Source organism: Euprymna scolopes, chromosome 32 (genome assembly GCF_053919585.1).
Source record: "Euprymna scolopes isolate OS-2025 chromosome 32, ASM5391958v1, whole genome shotgun sequence".
Classification (NCBI taxonomy): domain Eukaryota; kingdom Metazoa; phylum Mollusca; class Cephalopoda; order Sepiida; family Sepiolidae; genus Euprymna; species Euprymna scolopes.
In genome coordinates, this window is record NC_136513.1 from 20,454,688 (window position 1) to 20,482,581 (window position 27,894).

Consider the following 27,894-nt stretch of genomic DNA (forward strand, 5'->3'; position numbering starts at 1 on the left):
GGAAAGTACACAATGACACCTGTGGGAGTGATCATTTCCCAATCATCCTGGAAAGTCTAAGTACTAGCACTGAACAAAAAACACCCAAATGGAACCTACATAAAGCGGATTGGGAAGACTTCCAGGAACAGTGCAAAAACCAATTAATTATCGAAAAGAATGATGAAGATGACCATTTGAACTACTTCATTAAAACACTCACAAACATAGCAAATAATACCATACCGAAAACAACCAAAACCAACAATCACAACAAACCTTGGTTCACAAAAGAATGCAGAAAAGCCATCAGAGCTCGACGAGCTGCCTTGAGAAAATTCGAAAAGTATCCAACAAGCGAAAATCTGGATTTCTTCAAAAACAACAGAGCAAAAGCCAGACGAATCATAAAGGAATCCAAAAGAACAACTTGGAGAAATTATATATCCAAAATTAATGTGAATACCAAGGCGAAAACAGTTTGGAACATGATGAGGAAAATAGAAGGAAAGTGTAGTAGTACACCAATATCCCACATCTCTAAAGGCAACAAAATATACACCGATCAAAAAGACATTTCCAATAACCTGGCAGATAATTTATTAAAAATTTCATCATGTGACAGACAGAGAAATTCAAAAAGATTAGAGAAAAGGAAGAGAAAAAGAAAATTCTATTTAAATCACAAAATACTGAAAAATACAACCAACCTCTTACCTTGCCTGAATTAAAAGAATCGCTAACCAAATCCCATGACACAGCTGCAGGGCCCGATGAAATTCCATATGAAATCCTCAAAAAACTTCCAGAAACCTCAATGAAATACCTACTTGAAATTTTCAATATTATATGGTCCAGTGGAAACGTACCCGAGACCTGGAAAGAGGCCACAATAATACCAATCCCCAAATCTGAAAACTCAAACATCCAATCCCAATCAAGTAACGTCTCAGATCCATTGAATTTCAGGCCAATAGCTCTAACAAGCTGCATTTGTAAGACCATGGAAAGGATTATAAACAAAAGACTAATCTGGTTCCTGGAAACAGAGAATCTTATTACAGAATTTCAAACAGGATTCAGGAAAAACCGAAGTTCAATAGACCACATAGTCAGACTTGAAACCTTCATCAGAGAAGCCTTTGTAAGGAAGGAACATTTAACAGCAGTGTTTTTTGACATGGAAAAAGCCTACGATACTGTGTGGAAGTACGGTGTTACAAGGGATCTGAAGGCGCTTGGACTAAAAGGCAGAATGCCAATTTTTGTTGAAAATTTTTTAAAAAATAGACGGTTCAGAATAAAGGTTGGCACAGCTCTCTCGGACTTGAAAGAACAAGAGAATGGAGTACCTCAAGGGAGTATACTGTCAGTGACCCTGTTCAGTATCCGAATTAACAACATTGTAAAAAACCTTAACCCTGGGGTAGATTGCTCCCTATATGTGGATGACTTCCTAATATGCTGTAGATCTAGATATATATCTATAATAGAAAGGAACCTTCAATTGTGCTTAAACAAAGTAATGAGATGGACGGAAGAGAATGGATTTAGATTCTCCAAAAGAAAAACGAAATGCATGCATTTCTGCAAACTAAAGAACATGCATAATGATCCTGTCCTAACCATGAAAGGAATGCCCATACCCGTTACTGACCAGTACAAATTCTTAGGGATTTTATTTGACAAAAAGTTAACATTCATCCCACACATAAACTATCTGAAAAAAAAATGTAACAAAGCTGTAAATCTTTTGAGAGTGGTAGCACATACCGATTGGGGTGCAGACAGGGAAACACTCCTTAAACTTTACAGAGCACTAGTCCGCTCAAAGCTAGACTACGGTTGTTTCATATATGGATCAACCCGAACATCATATATAAAAAGCCTAGACCCTATTCACCATACTGGCCTAAGATTGGCCCTAGGAGCATACAGAACTTCCCCCGTGAACAGTCTATACACGGAAGCACATGACCCCCCACTAGATCTAAGGCGAGAAAAGTTAGCCCTTCAATATTTACTGAAACTTAAGTCTTGCCCAAACAACCCTGCATACCAATGTACCTTCTATCCTAAATATGAAGAACTCTTTAACATGAGAAGAAAAACTATCAAAACGTTCGGGCTCCGAATGAAGGAAAGCATTGAAGAATCGAAAATTCCAATCTCCAGCATTCACAACTTCATACTGCCTAAAACACCCCCATGGACCATGAAACAAGTTGAAATAAAACTCAACCTAAACAAAAAGTCCAAATCTACCACAAACCCTATTGAATACCACGACGAACTTCAACATTTAAAATTACAATATTCAGACTACACCTTTATCTACACAGACGGGTCTAAAAGCAACAATCACACTGGATGTGCAGCAACGTACCATAAAACCACAATGAAGAGAAATCTTCAAAATGAAGCATCTATATTCACTGCAGAGACTATAGCTATCGATCTAGCACTCAACATAATTTCAGAGGAAACCACCAAAAACTTCATCATTCTCACAGATTCTCTATCAGTCCTATTATCTATACAAAATCAAAAACAAGAAAATCCACTAACAACAAAATTAATAGAAAAAATCAATATCCTTTCAACTACTAAAAACATTATTCTTGTCTGGATCCCCAGCCATGTGGGGATCAAAGGCAATGACAGGGCAGATACAGCTGCAAAAAGATCTTCTCACCTTCCAACTGACAATTTTAAGATTCCACATACTGATCTTAGACCCCAGATAAAAGCATACATACAGGAAAAATGGCAACTGCGGTGGAGTCAGCAAGAGGGCAACAAATTATACTCAATCAAACCTGAACTTAAGGAACGATGTCCGGACATCAAGAGATCACGCCGAGAAGATGTGATACTGACTCGGTTGCGCATAGGGCACACCAACTTTACTCATTCTTATATACTAAATGGAGAATCGGCGCCAGAGTGCATCCCATGCCAGGAGACACTCACAGTAAAACATATCCTAGTTGGGTGTGATGACCTTGCCCCAACTAGAAAATTATATTATACAGAAAGCAATATGGAAGACCTTTTTGAAAAGGTCAACTCAGCAAATATTCTAGCATACCTAAGGAAAGTAAATTTATATAAGAAAATTTAAGGAAATTTAAAGTCACCCAAATATACACATCCATGTATAAATACAACATGTAATTTCTTAGTTCAATTTTATAAAAAAAAGGGAGGAAAGGCTGAAAAAGTCATTCCCCCCCTCCCAATAAAAAAAGTTTTAAAAAAAAAAAAAGGACTCCGGCATTAAATGACCACATAGGTTGATATGCCGTAAAACCAATCAATCAATCAAACAAAAGCAGCACAGAAATTAGGAACCCGGGATTTTTGGAAAATCTACAACAGCGTAGTTAATAATGGACAGTCAATTATTCCCCCCTAACAAACAATCATGAGGTTGCTTGCACGGCAACTGACAAGGCTAATCTGCTTGCCAGTCGGTTTGCCTCAAACTCCACACTGAACTCGGTACACCACTCACTCCCTGATTTTCCTCTGCGAACAGACGCCACACTTGACGATTTGAAAATCACCCCTTCTCAGGTACATGCTATTATAAAAAAACCTAGACACCTCAAAAGCATGTGGACCAGATCTCATCCCGGCTGTGCTATTAAAAAAATGCTCTGCCGAGGTTGCTCCAGTTCTGTCCAAACTTCACAATAAATGCCTTAACGAATCTTGTTTTCCCGACTGCTGGAAAACCGCCTCTGTGGTACCAGTATTCAAGAATTCTGGTGAAAGAACTGACCCACTAAATTATCGCCCCATTAGCCTCCTCCCGCTTTTCGCCAAAATATTTGAGTCCTTAGTTAATCAAGCCCTAGTCCAGCACCTAACAGCTGCTAAACTCCTGACTGACAAACAATATGGATTCAGGCAAGCCCGTTCAACAGCAGATATCTTAACTGTAGTTTCTGAACATATATACCGTTCATTGGATAAAACAGGGGAGAGTAGAGCGGTGGCCCTTGATATATCTAAGGCTTTTGACAGGGTATGGCACGATGGTCTTCTAAGGAAAATTAGATCATATGGAATCACTGGAAGAATTCATAATGTAATTAAATCCTTCTTAAGTAATAGAAAAATCAAAGTTGTCCTCGACGGACATACATCCAAACAATATGACATAAATGCGGGAGTACCTCAGGGGTCTATCCTTGGACCTCTATTATTCCTGATATTCATAAACGACCTCCCTGATAATATTGTTTCGGAGATGGGTATATTTGCCGATGACACCACTCTCTATAACAGATATGAGGGGAAAACAAATGAACACATATCCAAGAAAATGGCAGAAACACTAGAGGACGACCTCCAATCCGTAGTGGAATGGGGACAAAAATGGTTGGTCACATTCAATGCTGCTAAGACTAAGCTTGTTTCCTTCAATAACTACAAGAAACCTTCTCTACCACCAATAGCAATGGCCAAGAACACATTGCCTGAAAGTACTTCTTTTAAACTCCTCGGCCTAACGTTTACAAGGAATATGAACTGGAATAGATATATTGAGAGCATTGCCAAGGCTGCTGCGAGGAAGGTTGGCTCCCTCTACCGTGCTAGAAAACTACTTACGCCTGCCAGTATCCTATACCTCTATAAGGCAACCATTCGTCCATGTATGGAGTACTGTTGTCACATCTGGGCTGGTGCATCTGCTGCTTGTCTCTCGCTCCTGGACAGGGTTCAAAAGAGAGTCTCCAACCTGATAGGTCCTGAACTGTCATCTAGGCTTCAACCTCTGTCCCATCGACGAGATGTTGCATCCCTCTGCCTGTTCTACAAATACTTTAATGGTGAATGCTCTGACGAACTGCAAACACTTGTACCTCCCCGACGTAACTACCCCCGACAAACCCGACAAGCTACTAAGTCTCATCCCTTTACAGTAGAGATCCCTAGGTGCAAGAAAGCCTTTTACTCCAATAGTTTCTTCCCCAGAACTGCGGGTCTTTGGAACTCCCTTCCGGGATTCTGCTTTCCCAACTGCAATGATATGCAGAAGTTCAAGTGTAATGTTAACAAACATCTTTCTACTCTTCTCCCCTCATAATGACCCCGCTAATTAATTCCCTAATAGTAGCCCCCTGCTTCAAAGTGGCACTGTGCCTTGTTTGGGGTGAAAATTGAATAAAAAAAAATAAATAAATAAATAAAAAAATATTGCAATTCTTATCTCTTATTTAATTCATTTTAACTTTCATAAAAAAAAAGCGTTAAAATACTGAGAGAAGTGATATGAAAATAATGCGATAGATGTGTAATAGAAACATGCAAATCTGATGAGCTAAGAGGAGAATTATATCTGAACCGTATAGAGAGATGGGTTTAGAACAGGAAAGTTTGATGGTATGATCATGTTGAAAGGATGGATGAGAGTTCTTGGGTTAGTAGGTGTAGAGCAGTTGAGGTAGAAGGGTCAGTTGACAAGGAAAAGCCAAGGAAAACATGGGAGGAAGTGATAATAAAACTGGATTCAAACTTGGCACTCCCAGGTTGTCACTCTGTTTCATTAACCACTTAGCCACTGTCACTTCCCTGTTGGTATATTTGATCCTTTTTGTTTTAATAGTCCATTTTTAACCTCAATATTGTTAATATCTGAAAAGATGTTGGCTTTGCAACACCAAATAGGCACCGCTGGTTTTTTTTTACCTCGGCATCAAAATCAACAGCCTCGACCATTCTTGTAATAACCTTTTTCCTGTCTATTATAGCATGTAGCTCGTCCTATGCAATTCTAGGAGTTTCATCCTCCTGAGTTTTGTCTTCTCTTTTTGAGAAAGGGTTAGTTTATTGTTAATCATTTGGAATGCCAACGGGGCTACCAAGGCATTTTTTGCAGACTGGAGTGCTCTCCCTCGGGTGCACTGGCTTTTCGATCCTACTTCCTAACCTTGGGGGGAGGGGGATACTTTTGTAACACAAAAATATATTTCATATTTTCATAACTTAATTTAGTACACATCTATACTGCAAAAATATTTTTATTTATATTTTAGTAAATGCAGATTAATTAAAAAAAATTTTTACATAACATTTCTGTATAATAATAATAATAATTATAATATGGTCCAATATATAATATTCTCTTTTATTCACATATATAGATGTTTCCTATTGCCTTAACATGTGGCAATACCATGGTGATCAAGCCATCTGAGAGGGATCCCGGCGCCTGCATGATTCTTATGGAATTGGTCAAAGAAGCAGGTTTTCCTGATGGAGTAGTCAATGTCATTCATGGAAAACATGACTGTAAGAATTTGGAGTGCTTGTTGAGACGTAGTCAGCAAATCGATTTTTTAAAATTCTCATTTTAAGTAAAAACAATATTACATACTTAATTGTCATGTCGAAAATAGTAATATATCCCAAAATTATGAAAATTCATAGAGTAGAACAACTACTATTGTGTTTTTAGTAAAAAAAAAAAAAAAAATTCTATGCTATAGACAATAAATATTGCAGTCATGACACAAGTAATCTAAAATATTCCTTTTAGAGTTATGTCCCCTGTGTGTAGACTCCTTCCGTCTACTTTATAACAGCTAAGAAAAATGGGGTTTATCCAATTTTCTGTAAAAATTACTTTTAACTATAAATAACTTTCTACTTGATGATCTTTTTTATAATTTTTGGATATACTACTATTTTCGGCATGATAATTAAGTATTTAATATTGTTTTTGCTTAAAACAATATTAAAAATCGAGTTGTCGACTACTTTGACAAGCACTGAATTTTGTTTTATTATTTGCTCTCCCTCCTCCTCATCACCTTTGAAGTAGGTATTTTAAATTGAACTATTTTATAATTATTTTATAAAAATCTTTAATGAAAACACATTTAACAGATAAGAGATTGGAAAATTTTTTCTCCTAAATATTTTTTTTATAATCCTGCAAAGTAAAATGCTTAAATATCGTCCTGTACCGCACAAACAGGAAGGCCTAGCCTATAAAATCAACTGTAGAATCTTTTATAAGACAAGAGATTGTTCGAAATGAATGTTTCTTTTTAGACCCCAATGAAAACATGATACTTGACTTTTGTACATTTAACTTTAATTCAAATGATTATGTAAAAATAATTTCATAAAATCAACAGTTGGTTCTTTGATAAAACATTGCCAGGGCCGCTGCAAAAAAAGGTAGGCTCTCTCTACCGTGCTAGAAAACTACTGACACCTGAAAGTATCCTGTATCTCTATAAGGCCACCATTTGCCCATGTATGGAGTCACATCTGGGCTGGTGCGTCTACTACTAGTCTCTCGCTCCTAGACAAGATTCAAAAAAGAGTCGCCAATCTGATAGGCCCTGAACTGGCATCTAAGCTTCAGCCTCTGTCTCATCGATGAAACGTTGCATCCCTCTGCTTGTTCTACAAGTATTTTAATGGTGAATGCTCTGATGAACTGCAGACACTTGTGCCCCCATGACGCAGACACCCTCGACAAACCCAACAGGCAGCTAAATCCCACCCCCACACAATAGAGATCCCTAGATGTAAAAGATCTTTCTACTCCAGTAGTTTCTTCCCCAGAACCGGTAGACTCTGGAATTCCATTCCAAGATCCTGCTTCCCTAACTGTACTGACATGCAGAAGTTCAAGTGCAACGTGAACCAACATCTTGCTTCCCAAATCCCTACATAGTGCCCCAGTAATTGCTGACCCTGATAGTAGCCCCCTACACCTGAGTGGCAATGTGCCTTGTTTGGGGTGAAAATGTAATAAAAAATAAATAAATAAAAAAAACAGGGGCGCCTTCGAAATGAATGTTTCTTTTTATCACACAACTGAACCATGATACTTGACTTTTGTATTTTAAACTTTAAGTGAAGTCATTATTTACAGATAATTTTATAAAATTAACAGTAGATTCTCTACAGTGCAATGTAGATTGCAATGTATAGTGGATAAGTCGCTGTGGGGAGATGTGAAGTTTCCTCCTGTTTAACTGCAGATGGAAGCAGGGTTGACTAGAGCAGGCACTCAATCTATTTGATTAAAAAATAAGAGATTTCACGGATTGATGACAAAAGTATGGGAAGGTGGAACATTTGTTGATTTTCATTCAATTCCGGACAACGTCGGGTCTCCTTGCTAGCATATACATACACATAAAGTGTAGGATTATATTTTGATATGAAATACTTGGCAATCCAAAGCTGGTGCAATTACTTATACCTGAGGTGCATTGAGCCGGCTCTAAGTGAATTTGCTGCATAGGTCTGTCCGCTGCTGATTCCTCAGTATACTTCAGCCATTCACGATTCCGTCGTTGTATAACAAAGAGTATCCTGTACCTCTGCAAGGCCTCCATTCCCCCATGTATGGAGTATTGTTGCCACATCTGGGCTGGTCTCTCTCTCTCTTCAAAAAGAGTTTTCAATCTAATAGGCTCCACTTTGTTAACTAAGCTCCAACCGCTGTCCCATCACCATAATGTTGCATCTCCGTGCTTGTTTTACAAATATTTTAATGGAATGTGATCTGATGAACTCTCTGCACTTGTGCCCCCTCGACGTACATGTTCCCGGCAAACCTGCTTAGTAACAAAGTCTCACCCCTTCTCTGCTTCTCTGACTGGACTACTGTACAGAACTTTGTAAATAGTCTCAAATAGTAGTCCCTTACGTCCAAGTGGCAATATGCCTTGTTAGAGGTGAATATGAGTAAGAAAAAACAAGTCACATTCTTGTGCCATTCTAGTAGCGGTGTTGGTGCTATTTCCTTGTGAATCAGGTCAGTTAGTAGATGATAAAGTGCATGCCCAAACCATCAAAGCCTCGTGATCAGAAGTACTTTCCAGTTATCCCAGAAAATTCGTTCTGGCAAAAATTTACTTTAACCATGACTAATGTTTGTGCAAAATTTCAAAACAATTCAAGGAGTGGTTATTGAGAAAAGTGTGAACAAACGAAAGGACGACAGGAGTGAATTACTAGGTCAAATCCCTCCTTTGTTGGGGGACCAATAAGGGGCTACTATTTGGAATTGTTTCTAACTGCAGACTGTAGGAAGTTGAGCTGCAAGCTGTCTCTTCACATTACATTTAAACTTTTGCAGTCAGGGGAGCAGGAAACAGAATTCCTAAGTTTAGCAATCTGAGGGAAGAAACTATTAGAGTATAAGGCATTCCAGCATCTAGAAAGCTCAACAGTGAAGGGGTGGGATTTTGTTTGTCAGGTTGGGGATATGTATGTCAAGGGGGCACGAGCTATGAGTTGGTCAAAGCACATTTCATCAAAGTACTTGTAAAACAGGCACAAATACAAGGATGCAAGATTGCAGTGATAGGACAGAGATTGTAGCTTGGTTGACAGTGTGAGAACTATTAAGATTTTACACTCTTTTTTGGACCCTGTCTAAGAGTGAGAAAATAATGGTAGATGCACTCTAGATGTTTTGTTTTTATGGAAATTGCTCCGGACAAGGTATGAAGCTATTTAATATAAGGAGCTAACAAGAACAAAAAATGATTATCGCAAAGGTATGATATGCCTGTTGACCTTGGTCTTGAAAAGACCATGATTTAAAAATAGGGTGAAAACAGGAAGAGAGTTCCATAAGCCTGCAGTTCTTGGAAATAAGCTACTGGAATAAGAAGCTGTATTACAATGAGGTATAAAAACAATGATGTGGTAACACTACTCCATGCATAAGCAAATCGTGGCTTTGTAAAAATATAGGATGCTCTCTGGAGGTGAGTAATTTTCTAGCACGGTAAAGGAAGCCTACTTTTGTAACTACGTCCACATTATTGTTGATATAGTGATCAAGAGTCTCTCATTTGAAACATCTGAAAACTATTGCTTGAAAAAAAGTTGTGCAAATTTTGGAATAACAGTAGTAGTAGTAGTAGTAGTTTTTTTTTGTTTTTTTTTTACAAAGACATCACCACTTATCACGGCCCAAAGGCCACTTGAGGATAAGGGTTAAAGAGTGTACAGTAGACAATTGGACAATAAAGTAATCGTTAGTAATGGAAATTTGGTAAATTTGTTAACTTATATGGAACGGCTCATCAAGAACTTGTTTACATTGTACTTGGAGACAATCAGATTGTAGTCAGCTGGAAAGCAGGAAAACGGAAGACAGTTCCACAGACATGCAGTTCTAAGAAAAAAGCTTTGTTCATGGAATCTACATTTAGGTTTAGGCACAGATAAAGAGTGGGGGAAATTAGTGATAGTGTTTTCTGCTAGACGGATGTTTCTTGTGAAAGTTTGGCGAGGGGGGACCATAACTTGGAGCTCAGTCGAGCACTTGTCATGAAAATAACGATGAAGCAGAGACAAATTCACAGCATCTCTTCTGTGAGAAAGAGGTTGCATGGAAGAGAAAAGGACATACTCTGAGGCTACAAAGTCTATTTTGAACTCTATCAAGGCAGGATAAGTCCTTTCAAGCAGCTCCTGCCCAGATGTGGCAACAGTATTTCATCCTTGGATGTATCTGGCTCTTATATAGATAGAGAATTGCATCAGCAGTGAGATATCTACTGGATTGATAGAAGGATCCCACCATTTTTTCAGTGGCCTTAGCAATGGATTTAATGTATGTGTTCCATTTTAGATCATGAGTAAAGGTCAAGCTTAGAAGCTTATCAAAACATGAGGCCTACCGAAGACGAGAGCCATTCATTTCAGTTGATGCCAGATGTGGATCAGAACGTTGATGATGTAAAGATAAAAGCTTGGTTTTAGATGCATTAAAAGTAACAAGCCACCTCTTTCTCCATTGTACCACTTGCTCAAGATCAGAGGAGAGAGAATCAGAGAGAACTTGGTTGTTTACGGTCTTAGATGTGCTACCATAGATAGTAGTGTCATCAGCATAAATGTCTATGAATGATGTAAGGATGTGATTTGGAAGATCATTAATATAGATCAGGAAGAGAGTTGGGCCCAGGATGGACCCCCTGAGGGACTCCGGCATTAATACTGTGAGCTTCTGATTTCTGTCCCTCAACCACCACTCTTATGAGTCTATCAGAGAGAAATGATTTAATAATTGAGAAGACATTTCCACCTATACTGTAGCTGGAGATTTTGTGAAGTAAACCTTTATGCCATACTCTATCAAAGGCCTTTGATATGTCAAGAGTAGTAGTAGTACCTATTTACAGTGCCTCCCCACGGAACAGGGTCGTTTTTTAATGTGAAGAAACGGTACAAAAATAAAAAAAAATCTCAGGCGTGAAGGACTGCTTCTCCACCGAAAGAGAACAAGAAATGGAAGTGCAGCATCTGGAGAACAGATACTACACTTTGATCTTGGCCAAAAGAATAGTAGTAGTAGTAGTAATAATAAGAAGCAAATGATAAATACTTGTATCATTCAATATTTTTACTTTTATTCATTGTTTTTCTTTTTGTTTTTTTTTTTGCAGCTGTGAACTTTGTCTGTGATCATCCCGACATTAAAGCTATCTCATTCGTGGGATCTGATCAAGCTGTAAGTTTAGGATTATTTTATTCTGTTGTTTTTTTTTTTCTTTTCTCCCATTTGTTTAATCTTTTTTATTTTTAGGACTTTTGATTAATATTTTTTTTTTTTTTTTTTTTTTTTCAAGTTTAATGAAAAAAAAAATATAATTCTGTTAATTTCACACACACACACACACACACACACACACACACACACATATTTGAATTTGTAAGTTTAGGAAGCCAGTACAACACAGATTTAAAAAAAAAAAAAAAATAGACAAACATTTATTTGTTTGAAGTCAACTTAGTGTCGCTGATATAATGCCATCATCAGTTTGAGTTTTTTTCTTTATCCTAAAAAAGTAAAGTCTTTAACAGCAATAGTTTGTTCTAAGCCAGGAGGAACCCACAGCTCGCATGAAATAAGTGAATTTTTTTTTCTCCTCAATGTAAGTGTTTAAAAGTGAATTGAAATTCTTAAATTTAGAAAACCAGCAGAACGTTTTTAAAATAAACGTTTATTTGTTTAAAATCAACTAAATTTTGGTGAGTATTTTTTTCCTTAAAAATTTGTTTAAAATACTCTTAAAATTTGAAGAATATTTATTAATTGATGCTTTATACTTTGAAATTTCACAAAATTGCAAAATATCTGAATTTTCATAAAGTCTTCTACTTCCATTTTTATTCTTTTGCATAAAACATTTATTTTATAACTTCAAATAGTTCACTTATTTAATCCTTTTTTAAATATTTTTTATTTTAGTTGTTTTTATCTCTTTATGATTTTATTTTTGTTACCGTATTTTATTTTTTATAGAAAATAATGACAATGTGTTTAAAATAAATTTTATTTATTTTAATCTGAGCTTTTGAAAATTAAATTTTCTCTGTCAAAGAAAAATGTTGTTTTTGTTTTTCTTTTTCATTTTCCAATGTTAAAATGGAGGTCCTGGTGTAATAAAGAACATTTTTGTTAGATTTTTATTTATCTTAGTTATATATTTGTATTCTGTTGTTAAAAGCATAAAATGTAAAAAAAAAATTTTTTTTTTTTTTTTTGATAAACCAATTTCTTTCTATGGTAAATTCTTAATATTTTTTAAAAAAATTGCTTTTCAGGGAACTTACATTTATGACAGAGGCACAAAAAATGGCAAGCGTGTTCAGTCCAACATGGTAAGACATCTCTTTATCAATTTTGTCATATTACAAATAAGCATATGGTGACAAGAAAAAAACAAACACAAGATGAACTAATTGTATTATTCAATCATTTATTTACTTTTTTTTTATATAAATAATGGAAAAGGATGATTGTCAATGGCAAAGAGAGTTTAAGAAAAATTATTTGATGGGAAAAATAAGTTGGTTGTTTTTGTTTTATGGCATATCAACCCTTTTCAGGTTATTTAATGCTGAATCCAGTGATTCTGAAAAAAAATTTTAATAGTAAGTTTTTTTTTTTTTTTCCAAGTCAGTTTCTATTCAACCCATAGCTGGGACCCTAAGAGGTACTACCACTCTGGGCCAGAGTGGTCCTGGGAGCAATGGCAATTAAAGGGTGGCTCCACACTCCCCAAAGCCCGCAAGCTGGGGCCTCACCATTGGAGATATAGTTTAAGGTCATAACCGGAAAAATAAGAAGAAAAAGAATGAGGAGTAAAAAAGATGAAGTGGGAGAAAGGTGAAAAAGAAGAAATGGAACAAGGGGTAGAAAAAGATAAAGAAAAACAGAAAAGAGTAAAAAGTAAAAGAAAAGAAGTAAAAAAAATAAAATAAAATAAAAATGATTTACTTTTTTTTCAGATATTGAATTCATTTTTATGTACTTTTATTTTTACAAATGGATTATCAGTTGGGCTGTGACAACAGAATATTCTTTTCATTCATTTGACTCTCTGGTATATATCCGACACAGTTAGACTCATGTAATCGACCAAGAACCACATCCATCTATATAAAAACATAAGATATTAACGGATATATACTTAAGAGTAAAAACAATGAAAAGAATATGCTGTTGTCATGGTCCTAGTTATCACTTATCAAAACTAAAGACATTAGAGTGTGAGATGGATAAATTGACGGTTGAATGATGAGGAATATTATGAGAGGATAGAAAACCCTGCTTCCAAAAATTTTTTTAAAAAATAGCCAACCTAGATGATAATGATAATTGTGAATTATTTTGCTGTGATAATTTTTATAATTGTCAACTATGTCAGTATTTGATGATAACCAATTCTCATCTGCCAAACTTATAAACTTTGCTTTTTCATTATTGGTGAAATTACCTCCCCCTTAAAAAAAATAAATTGTTGCTTTTCGTTATTAGTGAAATTACCTCCTCTTAAAAAAAAAATAAGTCGTTGCGTCTTCATTCTTAGAGCAAAATTTGAAAATTATAATCTTGAATTTCAATTAAAACCAATGGTATCTATTTTATTGTCATGTCACAGTAATAAAAATATTAAAAAATTACAAAATAACAATAAGATAGAAATTTTTTTTTAATTAGCAAGAGATGAATTTTGTTTTAAAAAGGCTGAAGAGTTTTACGCGTTACTAGGTATTTTCTGAAATTTTAGACTAATTTAGCAAAACTCAATTTTTGCTAATTGTCTTTGAAAACTGTTTTCATTAATAAATAATTTTTTACCTCATCGTTTTTCATGATTTTTGGATATGTTCATTGCTGCAATATAGCAGTTAAGTGCCATAGGTTTTACATGAAATTCAATATTTCGATTTTCAAATTTCGCTCTAATAATGAAGGAGTGCTTAACATTTCTAATTTACCTCCTCTTTATTTTACTCCCATACACTTTAAAATTGATCGCTTGTGTATAAAAACACGCTTGTAAAATATAGCAGTTAAAAATAAAATGGCAGCAAAAAATTTGGGAAGTACTTACTTGGTATTAAAAAATATTACTGTACACTGAAAATTATGGAAAATGATTTATGCAATTCATCTGTGCATTGTAAGCACAGACAAATTTGCCATTCAGATTTTCATCTTATTTAATTAAAATTTTAGGTACTTGTACAGTTTAGTCAAGACATTAAAAAACACGTTTTTATGAGAGCGCGTTGAAGGCAGCCATCTTGGATTCAAAAAAAATTTTGTTTAAATTTTAGAAATGCCAAAGGGAGATAACTCCAGTTAAAGCACTGACACTCCTACTAGCTTTTCTTCCTAAAAATCGAACATTTTGTTCGGTATCATGACAAATTGTTTTTTCACTGTATAAAAAAAAATACTTGATGAAATTAAGTGAATTTTTTTTTTCGGAGAACTTTGTTCCATGACGGATACATACAATTTAAACTTTTTCGATATTTTCATTTTTTAATGTCTTGACTAAACTATACAAGTACCAAATTTTATTTAAAACACAATGATTGTCACCCTTTGGCATCAACAGTGTAAAAACGTTGAATTTTATTTTGTATGTTATTTGATCATTTTCCATAATTTTGGTATACAGTAATATTTTTCAATACCAAGTAAGTACTTCATGAAGTTTTGCTGTCATTTTATTTTGAACTGTCATATTTCACAGGTGCTTTACCAAAAATTGTAAAAAAAAAAATTTACATTAAAGTTTTAACTAATTCTTTTTTATGGAAAATAATCTTAATCATTTTGTGAGTTTCTTTTTGGTTTTGGTTTTTTAACTAAAAATAAATATTCATAAAAAGCTTGGCCTTTATTTATTTTTCTTATATTTCTGAATTATAAAAAAATTGTTTCATCTTCAGGGTGCTAAGAATCATGGAGTCATTATGCCTGATGCAAACAAAGAAATGACTTTAAATCAAGTAAGTCATATTGTGGTTTTTGTCAACTAAATCAAAACATAGATGTTATTGTTTTCTTATAGAATTTAAGGAGTGTACATTAATATCACCTGTGTGTGTATATCTATCTATCTATATATATATATATATATATAGGTGAAAATGTCTGTGTGTCTGTACATTTCCCTACCAAATAACTCTATCAATTTACAGTCTACAGACTCGAGATTTGACATAATCTTTTTAATCAATTTTCGGCCAGAAATTTGGCTGTCAAGGAGTCAATTCAATGATTTGACCTTTGAAAACTCTTCCAAACTCCTCCACCAATTTTGTCCAAACACTTGAAATTTTAGATGTAGGTTACTTGGACATGAATCAAACTTATTACTTTGATTTGAGTCCCCAAAAATATGTTAAAGGATCAAAATTGGGGTCAAAGTTTTTTTAAAAAATTGACCTCTACGGTCTCTACAAAATTACTCAGCCAATTTCTGGTCTAAACATTTGAAATTTTGCATAAAGAGTATTCAGAGATAGGACCAGCTTTTTAATCGGTTTGGGTCGAAAATTTGAGCTGCCAAGAGGTCAAAGTTCAAAAGATTTGACCTTTGCGGTGTCTAGCAAATTACTCAGCCAATTTTGGGTCTAAACATTTGAAATTTATACATAACAGGTATTCAGACATGTGGCAAGCATTTTAATCAGTTTGGGGGCAAAAATTTAGCTTCCAAAAGGTCAAAGTTGAAAGAGTTATCTTTACAGATTCTACCAAATTTCTCTGCCAATTTTGGGTCTAAACACTTGAGATTTTAGATGTAAGTAACTTTGACATGGGTAAAACTTTGTACATTGATTTGAGACCAAAATAATAAATGTTAAGGAGTAGGTCAAAGTTGAAAAATATTTACCTCTGCAATCTGTACGAAATTACTCAGGCAATTTTTGGTGTAAACATTTGAAATCTTACATAAAGTTTATTCACACGTAGGGCAAGTTATGAATGGTACATAGGGCCAGAGCAAAGCTAGGCTGAACTGCTAGTATACATATATATAATTTAAAAAAAAGTTTTCAGTATTTCATTGGTACTGAATGTGATTGTAATTCACATCTGCCCCCACTCTAAATCAATGAACCCATCCCCTAACTGTGCCAATATTAACTACATTGGCTTCATAAACATTCAACAGCTTCTGGTGAACGTTGATTGGTTCAATTTTTTGTGTATGGAGAAATTCAATGATGTATCTGTTTCTGATGCACGTCCATGACAGGGATTACTTTCTTTGAGTCTCACACCGTCAATATCTGCAATAGGGAGATGAAACTTTCAGGTTATGAATGCATAATCTAGTCATTATAACAACGCAATTTACGATCTCCTCTGATCCATTTGAGTAGAATAAAAAAGAATAAGAGGCATTACAATTGGAGCATCATTCGAGTGTATATAGATAGATTTATAATCTTTTATTTGGCATACATGTAAAAGAAAATAATACACAATATCGGCTATTGGAGGGTGTTCTATTCTTTTTATGAAAAGCTTTGCATTTTGTTAATGATACCTATTAATTTTTTTTACCATGGTGCTCAATTCATGAAAAGGTTAGAATATATGGGCATTGAGACTATTTTGCTATATCACAGATGTTCAGTGTGGCTAGGCAGGCCAATGTTTAAAGATGAAATTAAAATTCAATCCTTTTGTTGACAATTGTTACTACTAATATATATGCATAAGTAGTAGTCTAGAATTATTACTACTGCTATTGCAAACTCTATTTTCTACTAGAAAAAATTATTGAGCACTCTGTTCTCACAACAAGAAATATTGTACACGCTATTCTCGATAAAAACAAAACCAGTTGTCTGTTAATTGATATAGATAATTGTTTAGACGCTTTTGTCATGAATTCATACATTTTTAAATGTATTCTTTCTTCAGTTGGTCGGAGCAGCTTTTGGTGCCGCTGGTCAAAGATGTATGGCATTGACGACGGCTGTTTTTGTGGGCGAATCGAAAGAATGGATTCCAGAATTAATTGAGAAAACTAAGCAACTAAAAGTGAATGCAGGTAAAAATTGATTATTTATTTTAATTACTTTTTTACTGCTTTAATGACATGTATCCAATGCATGGTGAGTCAGACTACTGTTAGTGTGTTGACCTCTGCTTCATATCTAATATTTGATATCCTGCATTTGGAGAGACTTCAAAGACTCATTATTCGAATAGAGCAGAGTCTATTGAATCTGTTCTATGAAGGCCGATTCAAGAAGCTTAACCTATTTTCTCTTGAGCGCCGATGATTACATGGTGATTTTGGCTTACAATCCCTTCAAGGGTTATAATGATACATTATTCACTCCTGCACCAGAAAAAAGTCTATATGGACAAAAACTATTTTACCACCAATTTTGATTTAAATCAGATCCCTGGACCTTGGAATAAACTTCCAAGAGTGATAATCAATGCGCCAACAATGCAAAGTAAATTTGGATGGATGCTGGACTATTGGTATTCTCTTCTGTATAAATTTCTACCATCCTTTTTGGTCCTGGATATGACCTTAAACTATATCCAGTGGTGAGGCCCCAGCTTGCATGCTTTGAGGAGTGTGGAGCCACCCTTTAATTGCCATTGCTCCCAGGTCCACTCTGACCCGGAGTGGTAGTACCTGTTAGGGTCCCAACTATGGGTTAAATAGAAACTGACTTGAAAAAAATATATATATATATATTCTATTAAAAAAGTTTTCTTCAAAATAACTGGATTCACCATTAAATAACCCGAAAAGGGTTGATATGCCGTAAAACAAAAACAACCAACCAACCATCCTTTTTCTACATGCTTGTAAAGTGAATTTAATTACCTATCCAAGAGGGCAGAGTTAAACACAAGGTCTTTTTTCTTTTTTAGAGAAAATCTAGATCCTCTAAAAGAGGCATTTGGGATTGAGAGAAAAATTAAAATTGTCTTAGTCTAGTAGGATTTCTCCTTCACTAACCAAGAGCAAGAAAGGTGAAGTGTAGTATAAGAAAAGGTTCTACACTTTTGCTCTTAGCCAAAAGTCCAAGGTTGGAAACCCGTCGGGCAACTGTTAACAATTTTACAAAATGCAGGGACAAGTAGACATCAAAATGACACAATCTTGGCTGCAGCACGTTGGATGGAGAAAATTGCTGTGAGAAACTGTAAAAGCTTCTATGAGAAACTGTGTTACGTAACAATGTTTTAATTGGTACAGCCACATCATCCACTATTGATCCGTTATTGAAAATTTTTCAAAGTGTCTCCTACATTAATGTCGGTGACCCAAAGCTGTGAAATAAGTGACTTAATACATGAAGAGAATCAGTTGATGACGACCCAATCCTATCGGCTGGCACAGGAGGAATGGCAATAGACGAGAGAAGTTTGAAGTCCTTCATTAAACGTTTAACCTCAGCATGAAAGAAAATGAAAACTAAAATTGTTAAGAAAATGTCTTTTTTTTTTTTCTAGTAAACATACAGATTAAATTAAACAAAGAATATATTTGGTTAATAATATTTGGTTATAATGGAATATTAATTTTATTATGTTTCATTTATTGCAATAGAAAACTATTGGATTTTTTTTATTTTATGCCAAGTTTATTTCTTTTCATTTTTCTATGTTGAAGGATGTCCTAGCTTTAAATGATTATTTTCTGTTTGAGTGGTCTTGAAAGAATTTATGAATAGATAGGGTAAAGGATTGTCTGGCATGGTCAAAAGGTTAAATGTGACAAAAAAAACATGTCAACAGAAAAAGAGGCAATATAAAAAGTGACATCATCAAAAATAGAAATTAAAAAAAAAAAACGCCTAGGAAGTGAACGGACATGAAAAATGCATCTTTCTGAAATTTGAGATGAGGATTGATAATTTGGATTATTCGCAAGGACCTGTGGCATAGTGGAAAGTGTACTTGGTAAAATTCAGTTGTCAATTACACTATCTAAGGGGTTGACGGTTCAATCCTCAGTGCGGGCAACACTAAAATACAATCACAAATTAATTAGGACTTCTACGCAGTTATGGCTGATGAAACAAGAGCATGCTATCCACCATGGATTAAATAAAAGGTTCTGTTTGGACTTCTGTGCAGATTCCCATATTTGACAGAAAGATTTCCCAAGTTTGACTAGGTACACTTGAAGGAGGTCAGAGGTTACATCGACTGAAACGTAGTTCAAATAATACAGATGAAAAACGCAGTTTTAAAACTGGTTTGTTTAAACGGACTTATGAAATTTTTTAATTTCTATTACTTTGATATGCAATCATTTCTCTTTGTATTTGCAGGTCATGTAGCTGGTGCCGATCTTGGTCCACTTATTTCACCAGAATCCAAGAATCGTGTCTGTGATTTGATTCAGTCTGGCATTGATGAAGGTGCCAATGTTCTTTTGGATGGGAGAGATATTTCTGTGCCTGGATATGAAAAGGGAAATTTTGTTGGACCTTCTGTTATTCATGATGTCAAGGTAGATAATACGTGTTTTATTTTAATGTTTTCACCATAGTCTAAATCAAACAAGAGTTTTGAGTCCGAGTCGGGTTTTAATTTGTATATTATTTGGATTATTGAGATAAAGAGGGATAAATAAGGACCTGGCCAGAGAGAAGTTAGTTTGGAAGTCAATTTCTTAAAGCTATTCAACACATGCCAGCATTTATATACTGTTCTGATATTCATGTTTTGGACGATTTATCCTGCAACCTTCTTCAGGTGTATCTTGTCAAATTCAGGAATATTTCTGACACCACTCCTTATTTAATCTATGCAGGTAACATGCTTCCGTTTTCTCAGCCATAACCAGGTAGAGCCAATTCTCTGTTGAATATTATAGATATATAATACTGATTTCAAAAGTTTAAAAAAAAAAAAAAAATGGCTTGAGTGTTATCAGCTAGTATTGAAACCAAAACATTTAGCACTCCAGCCGTGTTCCCTACCATTTGAGCTATTGACAGATAAAGATTTAAAATTAAACAACTTCAAACTATGAATAAATTTTCGAATATGCAGCATGTTTAAATGAACATTTTGCATTTTAATTTGCCGACATATTTCTGTATGCATTATTTGTCTATCCAAAGATTTTACTCATTATAAACCATCCTTGGTGTGTGACACTATGTTCGACTGAAGCTGTTGAGTGCTTGGGAGGGGTAGGAAATGGCAAAGAGTAGGTGACAATGAAATAGAATATTTTTAAGCAATGGACGGTGAATTGGGCAAACAAGTCAGGGGTGAAGTTTAAATTCAGGATGTGACAAGTGACCAATAGGTAGAGTAAGGATCGAACAATGCGCCTGTAGATATTTTGGAGGAAGGGTTACTGTGAGTCGGAGGAACAATAGACGACAAAGCTGAACTTAACGACAGTCAGTCATGAGTTGGGACTTTAAGACAGTCGAAGTTGAGAGTTCAATTGGACTTTGCCTACAGTTGGAGACAGAGCATGGCTTGGGCCAGGTAGGAAAAGCTTAGAGAGATCGAGATGAACCGGTAGCAACAGATAAACTCGTTCTCGACAAGACATAGATGTGAAATTTAGCATGTAGACATACCCATCCAAAATCCAACTGATATATATGTGAAGTGTCAGTCTGTGTTTTTTTTTTGTGTTATGTTTTATTTTTCTTGTTGATCCATGCATTCCCCAGTCGCCAATGTAAAAAAGACGACCATGCGTCCAGAACTAAAACTATGAAAGATGGAGAACAAAGCCATGACACAATGTTTTGAGCAATGATTTGTCGGTGGGGGCAACGTGGTGTATGATTACTATTTCCTGTTAATTTTAGTGTTATGTTAGCAGTAATTTAAGAGTTTATCAGTTAAATATTTACATGCAGACAGACACACACATGCATACATCTACTGTTTAATTTATATAGATTGTTTAGAAATTAATAGGAACACCTGCTCTAACTCCAGTTTCTGTATTCTGTTTTCAGCCAAACATGAAATGCTACAAAGAAGAAATTTTTGGTCCGGTTCTTTGTTCTCTTAATGTCGACACGTTGGATGATGCCATTGAATTTATTAACAGTAATCCCTATGGAAATGGTACGGCCATTTTTACAACGAATGGAGCGACTGCTCGGAAGTTCACCAATGAAATTGATGTTGGGCAGGTCAGTAAAACTTTAAAGTCCATTTTAATATGACTGCTAATCACCTGACTTTCTTTGGTTGCATCTTGCTAAACTTGAGGATATGGATGGCATTTCAAACGTAACCCATGGGAGTAGCATGCTCTTGTTCTGTCAACCATGACTGGGTATAAGTCTTAAATAATTACCCATTGTGTGTGTGCGTTTTTTTTTTTTATAAGAGTCACCACTTATCAAGGCTCAAAAGGCTAATTGAGGATAAGGGTTGACAAATATAGTAATTGTTAATGGTGTAAGTTGGGTAGAATTTGATTATTAAACGGGATGGTTCAGCAAGAACTTGTTTACATTGCACTTGAAAGCTACAATATTATAGTCGACTGGGAAGCAGGTTAGAGGAACAGTGTTCCACAGGCAGGCAGCTTGGCTCATGGAATCTACGTTTAGATTCAAGCACAGATAGAGTAGGGGAAATTGTTGATAGGGGGTGTAGCTAGTAGAGTGTTTTTAAATTTTTGTGTGAAAGTCCGATGAGTACGAGATCATAGATTGGAGTTCAGATGAGACAAGCTTAGTATCATCCATGCTGAGGATTAAACCTTCAACCTCCAAAAGAGTGTTATTTAGAATTACCTAGTGCTTTATCCGTTACACCATTGGTCATTACGGACCATCCAATCCTCAATACAGGTGATATTAAGAATTTATTCTCAAGGTTCATATCTCCAACCACATTCCAAACACAATGTAAGCGTTTTAGACTAGAATTACTTATCAGGATGGTTTGGTCACGCTCTTCGTCATCCAATAACTGACCTTAATTACAAGTCAATAGCACCAACATCACTTTCAAGATGGTGCAACAAGATTGATAGTCAACTGAGGACGTGGCTCACAGCAGTCAAAGCTCAGAGTAGCCATTGTGTCTTCGGTATGCAATGATGGAATCACGAATGACTGAAATATTCTGAGACTACCTTGATTTTGTGATGTGGCAAATTCACTAGGAACTAGGTCTACCTACCCCCGGGTGAATCTCGTCACAAGTAAAAGTAAGAATACAACTGCAAATTAAGGCTTTTTTGGAGCTTATTTAGAATTACACTTAGTTAAAAAAATAAAAATAAAAAATAATAGTAAAAATAAAATATGAAAAAACAAAGATGTCATATTCTAAAAATCACAAAAATTGATCAAGTAGGTTTTTTTTTTTTTTTTTTTTTTAAGAATGTAACGTGTCGAATAAGAATTCCAAAATATGGGGTTAAGTATGGATTTTGAACCCCACTCAATACGTTGAACATATAAACGTGTCAAATAAGAATTCCAAAATAATATGGTGTTAAGTATCCTCATTATTATTAATTAGTTTTGATAGGATGATATACTATCCTAATTCAATCTCCAGTCTGCTAGAATATATATGTGTAGAGGACAGTGTTGCCTGTTATTGTGGTTGGCAACCCCATCCTCTATTTGTTAATTAGGAAATCAGAGTTATTTGTCATTTGGCCTCCTATGCGAGTAACGAAGACCCGAATTATGCCGATATACAATAAAAACCAAAGTAAATTTATTTACAGCAGATGCAAAATAAATGATAGTAAGAGTTCAGTGAGAGATTATAAGTAATGTGGCTTGCGTTTATAATCTTTTAGGAGAGGTTGATGGCAAGGTCAGGGGCGGACTGGCATTCACCAAACTGGAGAACGTTTATCGTCACATCTTCACTCTTTGATGTCCAGCGAAGAAAGAGAATGAAAGATACAAACTGTATCGCCCTCTTGTGGCCAAGAACGATATTACCAGAGTTAAATGGTGATAATCGTGTTTGCCTTAAGGTCATCTGTTTGTGTGGAGAACTTGGTTCCCATAGATGTATATAATATTTTCTTATTTCATTTTACTTCAAAGTTCTCGGAAATCAAGGGGCACCCCCGCCCTTTTGAGGCCCAACACTTGATCTTTATACGAGATACATAGATATTCGAATATTCCATTAAAGTTCTTCTTTACTATTTAAACACGGAGTTAGTAAAGAAAATGAGAACATAGCTTTCCTTTCCTCAATTGACCATTAAAACATGTTATAGTATACCTTTCTTGTGGTCTCTAGTTATTACTGGATCCCAGGACAATAATTAATCTAGTCTGGTGGAATATCCAGCTTCATGCTTTTACTTTATGTAACATCATGTAAAGAAGGTGTACTATTCGTCATAAAAGCCAGTATGGGTTAGCTATACCAAGCAGATCTTAATTAGTGCAGCAAATACTATGTAATTATTAAATATTTAGTTATGGTTTGCTTGTAGGAAAAAATATCCTCGTGCCAGGTTGTCCTGACAAACCCCTATACAAAGAGAGACCTTAGACACTCAAAGAGAGTATCTAGTTGGCATTCAAGTTCTCAGAAATCAAGGGGCCCACAACCTGGGGCTAACACTTGAACTCTATATGAGATGCATAGATATTCGAATGTTCCGTTAAAGTTCTTTATTTCTCAAACACTGAGTTAGTAAAGAAGATGAGAACATAATTTTCCTCTCCCCAATTAACCATTTTTATACGTTGTAGTATATCTTTCATGTTGGTCTCTTGGTCTTACTGGATTCCAGGACAAGAATTTATCTAGTCTGGTGGAGTATCCAGCTTTGTGCTATTACTTGAGGTAACATCACTTGGAGAAGGTGCACCATTCCTTGTAAAAGCTAATGTGGGTTAGCCATAGTGAGGAGATCTTATTTGGGTTGCGAATACTATGTGATTTTAAATATTTGGTCAGGGTTTATTTCTATGGAAAAAGTATCCTCATGCCAGCTTGTTCTGAAAACCCGTGTACAGAGACGATCGAGGGTAGTGTCTAGTAGGCATTCAAGTTCTCTCCAGTCATAAGTCTTCTTCTGTGAGGGAAAATGTTTTTTCATACTTTTGATTTTCATAGTATTTTAGTATCACACGTGCAATGGATGATAACTCAAAGTGAACTAATTGGAAGATGGAACCTTTTTAATCCATGGAAAGATGATACATTATAATAGGTCGGTCATCTCATGCACCATTAACGTTTTTTTTCTTCTGCAGGTTGGAGTTAATGTACCCATTCCTGTTCCTTTGCCTATGTTTTCATTTACTGGATCTCGTGGATCATTCCGAGGTGACACACACTTCTATGGACGACAGGTAATGTACAAAAGAAATTCTCTTAAGCGTTAAGTATTTGTGCACTTCTATTTGTAAAAGTAGAAGATGGCGTAGTACCTGTTCTGATGCTGCACTTAGTCTATTCTGCCTTCAATCATATAGTGATGTGGTTCTCGGTTTTGATTAACTGTGTCTGTGTCGGATATATACTCGAGAGTCAAAACAATGATAAGAATATGCTGTTGTCATAGCCCTAGTAATGACTGACATTTGTCCCAGAATTTTGGAAAACTGGAATAAACTCCAATTTTAAAGAAAAAAGGGCATAACAGAAAGAGAGTTACTGATGATGTAATAATTTGATATAATGAGAGAGGGAAACCTCTCCCTCCTGAGTATACAGAGAGTGAGTTCAGAGAGGAGCAGGCAGTACCAGATTGCTTTGCTGGATTCACAGCACAACATAATCTGCTGCATTTCATAGTTTCTTTACTCCATGTTATGATACAGACCTAATGAACTTAAAGAATGAGGGCGCCAAACTAAAATTGCCCAGTTTAAAAACACTGTAATTAGAAAGTGCATTTAGGAGTTTCTTTTTTCTATACAAACGTAACATTGTAACTATTAGTCAGAATAATTATTTTTATATAAAAAAGAACTGTTAAATTTTTAATAGACATATCTTTGGCCCAATCATTTGTTTCTTTGTAATAGTTATGTTTGATATAGCATCTTGAATATATGTAATTACATTTGATATTACACTTTTCCCGGCCGCAGCTAAGTTTGTCGTGGCACCTTTCCCGGCCGCGGCTAAGCTTGTCGTGGCACCTTTCCCAGCCGCGGCTAAGTTTGTCGTGGCACCTTTCCCGGCCACGGCTAAGCTTGTCGTGGCACCTTTCCCGGCCGCGGCTAAGTTTGTCGTGGCACCTTTCCCGGCCACGGCTAAGTTTGTCGTGGCACCTTTCCCGGCCGCGGCTAAATTTGTCGTGGCACCTTTCCCGGCCGCGGCTAAGTTTGTCGTGGCACCTTTCCCGGCCACGGCTAAGTTTGTCGTGGCACCTTTCCCAGCCGCGGCTAAGTTTGTCGTGGCACCTTTCCCGATCGCGGCTAAGTTTGTCGTGGCACCTTTCCCGGCCACAGCTAAGTTTGGCATATTGAATTTGTTCTTCATTTTAATTTTGTTAATTCTAACATTAAGATTTTTTGAACATGTTCTTTTATTTTCTTGCAGGGGATGCAATTTTACACAAAGATGAAGACCGTTACTCAAATGTGGAGGGAAGATGATGCCACAGGTGGCAAAGCAGCGGTTGCCATGCCAGTCATGCGATAGACAATCTTACACATTTAAGCATATAAACTTTTACCTTATCCATTGGAACACTCTTTTTATTTTTAGAATTTTATATTTCTCTTCGTCTTAATAAAAAATTGATGCATTCCTCCCTCCCCTTTTCAGATTATTAGGCATGTTGCTGTGTTTTGACTCTTGGTAATTAATAGAATCTCTATTATCTAAATATAAGGCATTTCATACAACACCGACGTGTACACACACACACACACACACACACACACACACACACACAAGAAGAAAATATATTGATAATATAAAAATATATACTGAAGTTCTTTATGCCTATTATTAGATGTCACATCCATATCTTATTATCTAGCACATCCCTTCCTCTTCTGATGAGAAGCAATAGGCTTCGAAATGCCTGGCATAAAGAGCTTTCATATCCCCTACACACTATATTGTATTCTCTTGTATTAAATTGATCAATAAATCTATATGCATCAGTATATATTTTTATATTATAAGCATCTAAGCTCAATCTGCTTGTTGAGCTTTTTATTATATCGAAAATTCTCCATGGCGGACGTTTAGGAAATTGATCCCAGAATCCATATATACCTCTTTGATCTCCTTATATATATATAGATAGATGTTATTTGTTTTTGTTTTTGCAATACGTTTTGAATGAATTCAATTATTTACGAAAGTGCATTTTTACCTAAATGCGAGTTGGGAATAATTTTCCCCTTTAACCAATTTGGTACCCTCATATGGGGAGCGGCATTATGGACTATTCCAAAAAAATATGAAGTTCAGACAACTAAGTTGTCTAAAATCCAGACAAATTATTTGCTTCTAGCGGTGAAAACTTTGTGTAGAACCATCCCTTTTTTTTTTTTTTTTTTTTTTTTTTTTTTTGGAACCACTGATAAACTCAATCAGTGCAAATGGTTGTCACAGACATAGCAGTCAGTAGATTTCGGGTTTTTACCTCAGAATTTTTCTATGTTTCCTTGTCTATACATATATTTAGGCAATAAGTCATTGTTTGAATATGTTTGGTGAAATACAAAAGTTTTTTTTTTTTTTTTTTCTAAATTTTCTTGGTAATATTTTCTGGTTTCAAGTTGTAGACCGTATAGTATGGCTCCGAGTGGTCTTATTTCATCCATCTCTCAAAAATAAGAAATAAAATATATTAGAAACCTGCTCCTGATTATGATAACAAGGATTGAAAGCAGTGGAGAATAAGACTATCACCTGAAACCAAAAAGCTTGCTTGCCACGTCAAAATCATTCCCAAGAAATTAAAAAATGAAAACTGTGGTAATCATATATATTATATATATTGATCTAAACTATATAAATTTACTTGTATAGAAATATTTGTATAGCACTTACAAACTTAAAAATATTCTTACAGCAGATGAAAAAGTATTTTACTTACAATTTCAACCAATTAGATTTTCTGATCAACAATTTCTTTTTTAATTCAAAAACACAGCTTCCTGCTTTCTAAACCTGAAAATAGTTTGAAAAATATTTCCCTGGTAATGATAGACAAATGTACTGAAATTTCTGTTCCTAATGAAAAACATGAATTCCTGTAATTTCAGTTATATTTTGTGGTCTATGCAAGGTGCATCCAAAAAACAAATTTAAAAAAAAAAGTAAACATGTACTCACACTTCAAATGACAATAAAACCTTTATTTATGAACATAGAGTGAAATGGAATAACTTTGAAGACAAATGTAATTGTTGAAGAATCGTGTTTGCAAATGTTCAAATTAATGACCATTATTTGGATAATACTGATCAATTTGAACCTTTACGAACAAAATTTCCAATTATATTTGTCTTTGAAGTTATTTTTCACTGATAACACATACCAAGGGAATTACAAACACCATAAAAAAGGTCTTTTCAGTACATATTTTAAGACACCCTGTGTGTGTGTGGGGGGGGGTATATATATATATATATATATAATATATATTCTAGGTTAATATTTTCCAG

At 35.2% G+C, this 27,894-nt stretch overlaps 1 protein-coding gene across 1 annotated transcript in view; it reads left to right on the forward strand.

Annotated features, from left to right (window-relative positions):
* Positions 1-26,786, forward strand: part of LOC145256244 (putative methylmalonate-semialdehyde/malonate-semialdehyde dehydrogenase [acylating], mitochondrial) — a 71,791-nt gene extending 45,005 nt beyond the window's left edge. Inside the window, exons 7-15 of the mRNA XM_080114894.1 lie at positions 6,135-6,282; positions 11,424-11,488; positions 12,586-12,642; positions 15,232-15,291; positions 17,222-17,351; positions 19,606-19,787; positions 21,268-21,447; positions 24,511-24,609; positions 25,808-26,786. Coding sequence (XP_079971020.1) covers positions 6,135-6,282; positions 11,424-11,488; positions 12,586-12,642; positions 15,232-15,291; positions 17,222-17,351; positions 19,606-19,787; positions 21,268-21,447; positions 24,511-24,609; positions 25,808-25,909 — 1,023 coding nt within the window. The 3' untranslated portion in view covers positions 25,910-26,786. The remainder of the gene's footprint in view (positions 1-6,134; positions 6,283-11,423; positions 11,489-12,585; positions 12,643-15,231; positions 15,292-17,221; positions 17,352-19,605; positions 19,788-21,267; positions 21,448-24,510; positions 24,610-25,807) is intronic.
* Positions 26,787-27,894: the final 1,108 nt, after the last annotated feature.